Here is an 11,871-nt window from a genome sequence, read left to right as displayed (position 1 = left end):
GTTTGTGTAGCAGTTAAGCTGCCAGTTGCAGCTGCTGTTCGCTCGCCTCTGCCCCCGAGGGGGTTAGAATGAAGATCGTACACCAAACTCCTCCGGCAAGTGAATGTCAGAATGTCTCCAACGTGCTCCGTGCGAGTTTCGAGAATGTTAATCCCCCGATGACGCCATTTTACGTGTGCTCTCGAAGCTTCACGCGAGACACGATTTCTTAACAGTTGCTCAAAATTGCGCTGCCTGCTCGGAAAGCCGTTAACCGTTTCGCGAAAGGAGGCGGACGTCCGACCCGGCCGCGTGGCGCTACTAAGGGAGATGTCACCCATACACGGTGCATGTGAAGTGAACCTGCTGCTGGAGAAGGTGTCGCACATGTTGGCAGCACCGCGGTTTAGGGCCATTCTCGTGGGTTGTCGTTTTTTTTGTTTCGTTGTGGTTGCAAAAAACCGTTTTTGCTGCCACGAAAACACCTTTCGCTGACTTGATCGTGCTAGTTACCGGCAAGGACGTTGTGACCTACAAGGTGTTGCAGCTGTGCACGGGCCAGGTGCATTTGGAAATTACTGGTGTCTTTCTTTGTTTTCATCTTACAGCAAGGGAAACCATTTTTTTTGTGAAACGGAAATTAATGGGTTCGTGGCTTGTACATGAATTGAAATTCTTTCCATGTGCTTAATCTTCAGTCAGTGAATACATTACATCCCTTTTGATGTATTGCTCTGGGAGTAATTATGAAATCTAGGTTTTTCAAATGAAAAGCAATGAGCTGACGATTCGTTCTCGTGTTCGCCCTTCAACCTATAAGCCTTCTTCGGTTCATTCAATGCTCTTTGGCCAACGGTCAGCGTCTGATCCTATCAAGAGCATGACCACGCGCACGTTTGAAAGGTGACACAGCCCAACCATTCGAGTTCAACGAACGCTCTCTGCTGACGGCAATCACTCATCCTGATCCTCCTCCTGATGGAAACTCATCGCTAGCTATTAAAAGCAAACCCTCAGCAGACCGTTGCGTAACCCTCGCGCATAACCGACCGGGAACCATACCGATGCATATCTTGAAAGGATTAATTCGGGGTCACTCCGGGGTCAGGGCGCCTTTGTGGCGCAATAAACCTCCCCGGGCAAATCAACACGTGACGATGCCGGGTAATAGGATTACGGAAATAGTAAAGGATTAGAGCAGAGAACCGGGAATGCTCAAGTTCACTTCAGTCGGTCGAGATCCATCCAGACTGGTACAATTGCCTGTCCGTCGACGACAGTTATCTGGCGTCCGGAACCGGGGAAATGCCATTAACCAGTTCTTCTTCACGAGCTCGCGAGACAAATGCAAGATGGAGTCATAACGAATGGTCGAAAATGCTTCGGGTTGCGGTGCGTTTCGGCTTCTCTATTAACTCATACGCATCTTTGCTTCTGGCTGCCTGGTATGGTTGGTCGAAAAAGGGATTTCAAATGTGCGTTTCAACAGAAATTCCCTTGAGTTCCGTACTGGTTCTACGCCGTGGCCTAGGAACAAAATACAGATGGACGAAGCAGATGTTGTCATTCGAAACAACAAAGTGGCTCCGGGGCCTTCATCGTTACACTTTGATTTAGGACCGTTTTCGCTATTCAGCCTGGTAGCTGCCCGGGTTCCTTCCTCTGGCTTCCAGCGGTCCTCTGTTTCCCTGACGACGACGACGACGACGACGCCCTGCCCTGAAGATTCGACAGCTACCAGCGTCTCTCTCTCTGTCTCTTTCTCTAGGCCTCCGTTGTTGTGGTGCAATCTGATCGGTCGATCAGAGCAAAGCTAGAGCTGGCAGGTCTGGCACACTGAAGATGTGCTTCCTGTGTCGAAACATAAGCACACCAAGCAGGACACCCATCCTCCCGGCCGCACACACAGGAAACCGCACACACATGCATGCATACGGCACATGAATGGTGTGGATAACATCTGTCCCCGGTTTTACGGCCTCCGGTTGGAACATGATCGCATTTTGAGTTTTCGTTTCTTGTTGGCGTGTTTCGGAGATCTTCCCGGTTTTCGTTGGGTGCTCCGAATGCCCTGGACACTCTTTCTGAAATGCTTCGTCGAAAGGATGGATGGCGAACGAAGGAAAGACATTCCTTTCGAGAAGCAACAGCAGCATCTTCCTTGTTCCATGCACATCCTGTCGACGGCAGAAACGTGCCGCACAGATTTTGGAGTATTTTTTTTTCCTGTTGGGATTTTCTTCATTCCTTTGGTTCTCTGGTGTGTGTGCGTGGTGAGAGTGGTGGCCGGAGGATCGAGGAGCATGCCGCATGGTACGCCAAAGGCCGTAATTCGATCGGAAGGATCCGACACCGAGCTGAGGGTCTCGAACCGGGCTTCGATGAGGTTACCTTACTTCCGCTTTTCGACAACTTCCACCGGCTACGGACAGGAAGTGCATAACAAAAAAAAAAAAAAAATGAAGCCAGAGTGGCGCGCTTGGGTGGCCACAGATTGGCACAGATTGGCGCGCGCGCTGGCGCGTTTTTCGTTTTAATTATCCAGAAGCACAACTTCCGCAGGAAGGAACCACATTCCGGATCATCCCGTTCCGGGCTTTGCTCAAAAGCTAATTATGTTCCATCAACGAGACAAATGCCGATGGAAATCCTCATTTTCAAAACAAATATTATTGCTACCAGAGCGCCGGGCCGAACGTATTCAATCCTCTTAACACTTTCGACCCTTTTCGGCCTTCCGTTGCCGGAGGTCAAACCCACACAAACTCTCGGCCATTTTCAAGAGGCTTACCAGCGGCCACTGATTATCGCAAAGTACCGTACCGTACCGTTCCGTTTCTCTCTAATCACCGTGCTGGCCGTACCCAAAACATATGCTGGCCAGATAACGCACTTTTGGCGTGGCACGAAAGTGTGAAACAGCATAATTTACACGGTCCCTCGTGACATGTTGCCGTCCTCTCCGTATCCTCCCACCCGAAAACGATCGATTGAATGCTGCCAGCAGCAGCAGCAGCAGAGTGGCGCGTCAGTTGTTGTGGTTCTCCGGTCTTCCATTGAGAGGGTTTTCCGCGCCATATGTTTTGTTGGAAATTTCCCCCGGGCCCAATGCGCCAATGCGGGCGCACTAGATGGTTGAAGAGGATAACAATTAAGGGATTTCCTTGGCGTGTTTGGTTTGGCGAGTAATAGGGGTCGTTGAGAGGGTCCGAAACTGCTCGGTGTTGTCCGGAAGAGCCCGGTTCGATTGTCGATACTTGAAAGGCAGTCAGACCGGTTGGTTCCTATCAAGCGTCCTCGGTGTCCTAAGCTGCGTTCGAGGAAATTCCCAATCAAACACTCTCGCACAGACGGGAGCATATGTCTCGTAATCTCGTGGAAAATACAGTCATAAAAACCTCCGAACTTCTGCGTGAAAGTGAATGATATGAAGCAGCATTGATGAGCGCCACCAGCATGTGGTTCGCGTCTGCTGCCGCAAGAAACGTTCCTCTAGAACGCCCGGTCGGTCATTCAGCACTGTCGAGGCCGGCAATAAAATCGTGGAATTACCGATCGTGGTCTACGATCGTCGCCTGCTGTGTCACTCTGATGGTTCTCAGGGTGTCAGGGATAGTTCTCGTCTTCGTCTACGCTAAGCACATGGTCACATGGATGGACAAGATGCGTTTTCCACCCTTGAGGGCGAGAGGAAACTAAAACTAACAAGCGGCATCTAAAAATTATCCCAAAAGATGATGGCTCCCTGCCGATGCAGGGAATGAAATTCTCGCCACATCATTTGGTAAAATTAGAACATTTTTAATGACCTATCAAGCTGCATCGCGTCGTAAAAATTCATCTCGGAGTTAGGTATGAATGAGCAATTAGTGTTGATAGCTCGGAGCGCAGCGATCACCACCACGATCGCTGCATAATGCTCTCGATTCAGTAGTTGGTTAGATAGAGCCGTATTTAACGATTCTGAGCGACCATTTCTGCCCACAGCCACTGTCAGTTAAATGCAATCCGAAAGGGAATTGAGGTTATGTTGCAGGTTAGCAAGCCCCCAGGAAAAAGGGAAATATGACGACCGTTGGCACTCTGGCAAGGGATCGTTTCGTTAACGAACTTCGACTACACGCTCCACGTCTGGTGTTTACCCCGCCCGGCAATTCCTTACAAATCAAATGCGCTTTTATGTAGAATATGTTTTGGAAAAACGGTTTCAAAATGAACTCCCTCTCGCCCTTTCTCGCTGTGGTCCACCGCCGTCGCAGGATATGGAGATTAGTCAAACGCTGCAGCTGTTCCAACGTTTCATAAAAGCGTTTGCAGCAGCCATACGCCGCCACAGCACGCCCCTACACGACTACATGCCATGTCCTGGACTTTCGGCATTCCGGGTGGTTTTAAACAGGCGTGCTGAAATCCTGGGGTCCCCCTCACCAAAGACCATAGACCACGAAGTTACGCCTCAAGTGTTTCCGGAAGTAACCGGAAGTGTGTCACCTCTCCACCCTCGCGACCTCCCGATAATTTACATTAGAACGTTGAAAACGAGGCAAAATAAACCCCTTTGCAATGGGGGTTGCGTTCTAGACCGGGACACTATGGCGGCGACCCCTGCCGTCGGTTTGCGTGCTCGTGCCCGTGCGACAACCTTGAAGGGGAACGTCCCGGGACACCATATGGTATCCTCGCTGGTCCCCGTTATTTGTCGCTCATTGGCAAATGCACGGCTGCGGCTAATGAACGTCCGGAGGAGGGAAAACAAGCGAGAAGGCGAACTTCCAGGAAAGGGCTTCCCCTGCAAGGGATGTGTGACGGGAATGCTGTAATCAACAGGGTGTCGGGGCCGCTGTTCACGTCACGAGCGAGTCAGGACGACGTGTTAGCGAGCGTCAACATCCATTCCGGTGGATCGTTGCCATTGTGGCAGCAAAAATCGATGCGTTGGCCGGTCGATCGCTTCGCCAACGCGCAACTGTTAGCGAACAAAAAACGCGTCGTTCGTCCTCGTAAAGGCATTCGGATCTAATTGGACGATTACGACCACTATTGAGGGGTGACGAGACGATATTTTGATGGTTGTGCTCCAGAAGGACCTCCCTAACAGCGTTACAGTGTTGCGTGCAGGGACTGCTGTTACGCAGATTAGGGTTCGCTGGCGCGGGCCATCGAGCAGAACAAGGACTCGGAATCGAAAAAGGAATCGATCCAGCATCTGGATGGCGATGAGGTTCGAAGCGGTAGCATCGATACCATCTGCTGAATGGATCGCTTCGCATTCGAGGTAAAATGCTTACCGTACTCTCGCTCTTCCTTTGTTTTGCCTGCCTTCTTCATACGCCCTGATGGCTCCGTTGATGCGTACTACGGAATGGTGGCCCCAGGAAAGGATCCAAGCGGAACTAGAACAAGGGTTTGAGCGATATGAATTCACCAGACCGGACAGCGATTGAACGCTACGACCATTACTGTGAGCGTGGTGAAGCGAGGGAGTTACTGCTGGTAGCGTGCCAGCACTGAGGATCAGGGATCTTAACCGCAGAACTGTAGCAACAGCAGCACCAGCCAGTCTACGGCATAAACATAATTGCTACATAATGGCAACCTTTTGCCAAAGTGCACTATGGCGTGGCGCAGGTGAAAGAAGGAAAAATGAAATCATACAGACCATAAGTAGCCGCAGCTCTTGTGGCTTATGTTATGCGGCTGAGGTGGATGTTGTCCAAGCGGAACCGGAACCGCGATCGTTGCCCCACGTTGGCCCATGTGTTGGTGCCGTATGACTGCACACCGTCACTGCACTCTGTGTGCAGCTACTTTACAGTGCATTTTATGATCCGTTCTTCGAGTCTAGGCGATCGTACAACAAAAGATTAAAACATAAACCCCATATCTACTCGATTATATGGTCTTCTGATATAGTCTATTCTCAGCAAATGCTCAACGAAACCATAAAGCAATCTACGCCTCATCAGACCGTTGCTCTGCATGGTGGTATTCAAAATACGTCCACAAGCATATCGAAGAAGTGCCCTCTTGTGACCATCTGGCCAACGGAGCGAGCCTAACGAGGCTGCCTCAGGACGGAAGGAAATTAAAAGCAATTTCCGTGCTCTTGAGGCCGCTTGAGCGCTTATGGGTTAATATGCACCAGAACCGTATGCAGCAGCAGATGAGTTGAATTCCAGAACCAGAAGAGCAGCCTTTTCTCTCTCCTTTAGACTCTGCTGAAAGACGATGTTTGATGTACCGCGCTCAAGTTGCTGCGCTGCAGAAGCAGCAATGTGGATCGCACTCGAGCCCACTCGATCCTGCGCATAGCGCGCCAAGGAAGTCTCAAAGGAGCAGATCCTGGTAACCTTTTGTAGTTCTGTTTAGTGGCAATGCATTTATTTTCCCGACAAACCGATTGGAGCTGTCACAATTCCAATAAATCCTTCCACAAATCCTGATTGCCAACAGCTTTATTGTTATTAACCAGCGGAAGAGCGTTTATGGAAAGAAAACGTAGAAAAAGTCGCCTGGAAATGAAAAACTGGAAAGTAAACTCTAAAAGAAAATAAACATTTCCAACGGCACGGCACGCAGGACACGCGCATCTGCCTGCACCCCGGGAGGGGTAATTGGATATTTTTGTTTATCCAACGGACCCATTCTGTGATCCGAACGGCTGCACGCCATCCCATGGGAGCAGCACCGGATTTGTTCAGGTTCCGTTTCACATAAATCAAACCGAAAGTCGTCCTTGCGGCCGGACGCACACTAGCCGGACAGACTCAGTTGTCTGTTTGCTCAGCGTAATGCTGTCCCATCGCCACGACGGAAAGGCTTAGCTGAAAGGTGCTGGCGAAGGTGCCGATGATCAGTGAAAGCGAAACCTGATCCGCGAAGGATCTACGCGCGCCCCTTTCACTCATTGCAACCTATTGTGGTTTGTTCCGAAAAATCCCTAGAACGTACCATACAATGCACCCACATGTAATGGCCACCAAACCGGGAATGCAAACACTTTGTGTGCTTTAATAACCGGGGCAGCAGAACGACGTGCAGTTGGCGTTTCACATGCGACGGCGCCGAATTCGGAAGGGCCATTCGATGATTTGAATCCGTTTTGTGGCGCCTTGCGCTGCGTTGGAGGATGCTGGCCGAGCGAAACCGATTGTTGCCTTCACCCCGCGAAATCACTCATCCATCAAAAGACGGTGACCGTGGCCCTTCTCGACCACCGGTTCCTGTCTCTTCTTCCGGCAACATCAAAACACTGAGGCGACTTGTTGATCGTCGTGGTCGACGCCACCAACGCATCCGCATCCGAGGCGTAGGCGCATTTAATAATTTTACAGAAGAGAGAAAAAAGGAATCATTTAAATAAAAAAATAAAAAATGGTCCCCCGGGTCTGGCTGAGAACATTCCATTGAGCTGCTGCTGCGCCTCTCACTCTACTCACCACAAAGCGAGCTCCCAAAAAGCGTTTGAAATGTAATTTAGACTCTAGAACTCCTCACGCTGCGGTTCGTTAATCGTCGTCGTCGTCGTCTCCGGCGTCGCTATTACTCCCGCAGGTCCATATTCTCGTAATCCTACGCAAGGTTCTGCTTAGCTCGAGCGAACCCCCTCGTTTGCCAAAAGAAAAACTCATTCACGCACACAAACGCGTGCGCGCATAAAAAAAACCCTCGCCGTGGGAAATAATTAGGAAAGGAATGTCCATTGTCCACCGGCTGGTTAGGCGAGTGCGTGGTCTGCGGGCTCTCGAAAGGCGCCCGGTTCTGCGGTCACTCCTCCGAGTCAGAGGTCGCCGCAGTGTTGTTGTCGTCGTCGTAGTGGCTGTTGTTGTTTGGCCATCGCTGTTTTGTGTCCGCGCGTGTACTCCCATCAGTCAGCAACATTTAATGTCTTTATGCGCTCACATGTCAACGCCAGCGCAGCTTGGTCCCCCCGCCGTTCGGGTTTTGTCGCCCTCGATGATACGGGCGTCCGGTGCTGCAGCCCGAGAAGCAACTAGCCAATGCGCCAATGGTGGAACCGAAAATGGTCCGCGGGAATAAATTACAAAACTGAGGACCCTAGTTCACAAAACGAAATGAAAAAAAAACGACGCCAAAAGCCACCGAAAAGGATGCACAGCATGGGGGCAATCGGGAAGCTGGACCACTTGACGCTCACTGCCAGTCTTCCGGCAGCTGGAGGTCTGGAGAACGTTGGCCCGGGGAGTGAGGTAATTAACTCAATTTGACCTTGTTGTTTTTGTGGGCCAACAACAGTCGAGGAGCCGCGGACAGGAAGCGCTTTCGAAATCTCATATTTCCGCCTCGTGCGAATTGGCCGGTGTGGTTCCCCGTTCCAGCCAGCAAGCAGCTCATCCACCCATCCGAGATTTTCGACGGATTGAGATAGCTCTTTTTGACCAGGAGAAGGGTGAGGCGATGTTTCGACTCCCTAAAGTGAGCTGTTTTGCATCTGGCTCTGGCGTTCGTCATGCGTGGCATCGTTCAACGACTTTCGACTTTGGCGGTGACTTTGTGTTTGCATTAAATGCCCGATCTCGCAGGTTCAAACCCCTGCCCCACCCCATCCCACCCACCACTTCACTTTGGAGGAGCTAAGGAATGAAAAGAATGGCCGAAAGAACTTACCGTAGCGTAGTCCTTCTGCGATGTCACCATATTTGGCACCGGCTGGCTCACGATCAAATTATTCTCTCTGAACCGTCCGGAGAACCGTGCGGCGCGACGCGTAGGAGTGCCGGGCGTTGATCACGTTGTTGATGGCAGCGCAGGGCAGGGCAGAGCAAGGCATTCGTGTCCGTCGTCGTCAGCGGTTTGAGGTGGGACCCGAAAAGAGGAAGATGGATGGAAATTCATTTTGTAGTTTCGCGCTCGTTCGCTCACTCGTTCGCTTGCTCGCTGGCCATTCGTCGTCAGTTCCATCAACCAGCGAGCTCCAGCTCCGAATATCTAATATGAAAATGGATGAAACGCATGGTGTGGGCCTATGGAGGGGGGTTGCTGGCAGCCTTGCCCATCCAAGGCATAAAGTGTGGCCCACGCACTGACACAGAGGGTCCGCTTCACATGATGCGTATGAGGTAAACCGGGCACCACCAGCAGCAGCAGCAGCAGCAGCAGCAGCAGCAGTATCGCAACATCTATCAACCTGTGGCCGAACCGTGTGCCTGGGAATGTCCAAGGTCCGCCGCCAAGCCGTAGGTGATCGAAACGATCCGGTCGATCGATGGTAGCCCCCTTACCGGACGGACACTAGACGCTCTCCCAGCTACTAGCCACTAGCTACCAGCCGTGCTACTAACCGGCAAATACCGGACCATTTGAAGCGTGCGCGTGTATGTGCTAGCGTCCACTGGCTAGCGGGCGAGAATTCCTCTGGCACCCACCCACGATCCCACGTGTTTTGACCGATTTGGAGTGATACTTCCTTACCGGTTTTCGGGCGGCCTGGGTGAGCGGCGCTAAATTAAGGTCATTCGCCAGTGAATAGAAATAAAAGTTCGGAAAGATTCACGCAAAGGCAGCGAGTGAAAAGAGCATATTTAAATATGCCCGATTCGATCAATCGCGGAACGCGGACGGAATATTTAATCGGCGCTTAATGAGGTGGACAAGAAGATCGCCCGGGCGGCTGGCTGGCTTTATGGACTGCATCGCTCATCGCTGGTGGCTTATGCCGGCGAGTTAATTGTGTGAGGCTGTATTTGGCAAAATGAAGAGTTATTTATGTGGTACTATCAGGAGAGGGGGAGAAGGGATTCGACTTGTATTGGTTCGATATTCTTATCTAAGGCTTATACTTCTACGAAGGGACGTTCGTATCTGCTACCAAAGTGTACCTTAAGGGGGGACTTCGGTATTTATTTTTTTTGTGACACATGTTTTTAACATTTTTCCCTGACAGCTGATCCTTTCAAGAGTATTGGGTAAAAGTTTTGGATCAATCGAGGAAAAACTGACAAAGATACAGATTTTTGAAAATCCGCGTTTCATAAAAGGCTCCATGCAGCCCGCTACTTTGAAGCGCGTTTCCCAAAACCAACGTTTTTAAAGTCGGTGTCCATCGTACCGTAAAAACTACTGGGCCGATCGATTTGAAATTTTTAACACATAATCTGCACACTCTTTGCCAGGTAATCCCGTCAAGAGATCATGAAAATTGTTTATACTTTTCTTAAAACAATTCTGTAAAGCTCGTTGTTTTTGGCAGAATCGCAAAAAGCATCACTTTTTCAACTTCAAAAATCTGCCAAAAATCGAAAAATTGGAATATCAGCAAAAACTCTCCGGGGTTACCAAGATAAACTTATAGCCTTTCTAACGAATATCGATTTGTATGTTTCAGATGATCCGTCATGTCGCTACGATGGACATCGTAAAAGTAACTTTTCGTCGACACGCCTACCAAAATTTGATGCCACGGATTATTTTTTCAATGAATGTTGCTCAAAACAATACCAAATATTCTTCAAAAGTTGTAGATTAATATGCCATTTATTTGCATAAATAAAGTGGAATGGTTACGTCACAAAAAGTCGTCGAAAAAGGGCCTTTTTATGGCCCGAAAATACCGAAGTCCCCCCTTAAGCGAAGAATATTACTAGATTAGTGGCCTGGACCATTAAGACATACAACTAGCCTCTAAAGGTCTAGAAGCAGATTGTATTTGTTTAGAGAGTCTATCACGAGAATGCTGAAGTAAACGCTAAACACTACAAATATACTAGCCAAATTCCTTATCCACGACTTATTGGGTCAAGAGACTCATTTTCAGTGTTTGCTTTGATCTTTGCACACTCCTAAACGATGTGATTCATGCATGATCACCAACACTCTGAGCTGTTGGTTACTGCCTCGAACGCGTTTAATTAAATTCTCTGCATCGCACTATCGCTTATGCTACGATTTATGCTATCTGGCTGGCAAGCTGACACACCCAAAAGCTATCCGGCTGATCCCCCTTATCGATTGAATAAGCGGTAATGGAACAGCAACATTATGGAGCTGATGGCACGTTGCCATTTCCCCTTGCAACTTGCATTCCTTGCCTCATCGCCTAAGGTGCCGCAAAACCGCTGGGCCGGCCTGCCTATCTTGCATACCTGATCATCTGCAGCAGCTCGGTTCGGTGGATTCGTGCCGTGCTGGCCACGTTCTCCATCGCTGACATTTGCTGACGCTCACTTTGCACACACTCGCTTCTATAGCCGCTGCTGCTGTTGCACTGCACTTTCGAAAACAGTCACTCTCAACACGGCCCACACCACCGCAATAACAAGGGGGGGTAACACGTAAACAGTCAAACCTGGGGCCACTCACCACACCGAGACACCGCGTAGCCGCACGCGCTGCAAAACTCCAAATTCACGTCCGAATCGGCAGAAACAAAAATCTGCACTGCACTGCAGCTCAAAGCGTTCGAGCTCGAGCGGTGCATCAGTCGAGCGTGAGCAATGGTAAACAACTGATGATTGTGCGACAGTGCAGCTACGCTTGAGGTCTGCCAGAGGACAACAAGAAGTAGTACACACTCGTCCCGTCTGTTGCGATCAAGCGATCGAGCGACCGAACAGGCGAGCGAACGAGCGAACGAGTTCACAGGTTCACCGGAGGCCTGGAGGTTTGCCTTCTTGCTTGCTTGCATGTGGTGTGGCGCGCGCCAAGGTGTGCGATTACCGTTGCAGCGACGTGCGCCAGACGCACAACCAGTTGCTGCAAGTGCGCTCAGTTGCCGCGGAGAATGTCAGCAGCAGCAGCAGCCGTTGTCGCGCAGCGCAGCTTCACCGCAAACCGCGGAGACCCCGACCAGGGTTATCAATCTACAGGCGCGAACAGAAAACGGGGCACCACACCTCTGGCGAGCTGGTGGATACCGTTTGAACCGGAGCCCTA

At 50.4% G+C, this 11,871-nt stretch overlaps 1 protein-coding gene across 1 annotated transcript in view; it reads right to left on the bottom strand.

Moving 5' to 3' along the window:
- The window catches only part of LOC126570889 (TNF receptor-associated factor 4), a 36,568-nt gene extending 25,394 nt beyond the window's left edge, over positions 1-11,174 (bottom strand). The window contains exons 1-2 of the mRNA XM_050228970.1: positions 11,082-11,174; positions 8,608-8,674 (exon numbers count right to left, since the gene is read on the bottom strand). Of these exons, the coding sequence (XP_050084927.1) occupies positions 8,608-8,674; positions 11,082-11,149 (135 nt within the window). The 5' untranslated portion in view covers positions 11,150-11,174. The remainder of the gene's footprint in view (positions 1-8,607; positions 8,675-11,081) is intronic.
- Between the last annotated feature and the right edge of the window lie 697 nt (positions 11,175-11,871).

The sequence above is a fragment of the Anopheles aquasalis genome, chromosome 2 (assembly GCF_943734665.1).
Source record: "Anopheles aquasalis chromosome 2, idAnoAquaMG_Q_19, whole genome shotgun sequence".
Taxonomy (NCBI): Eukaryota; Metazoa; Arthropoda; class Insecta; order Diptera; family Culicidae; genus Anopheles; species Anopheles aquasalis.
This window is presented reverse-complemented; position numbering and strand designations above follow the sequence as displayed.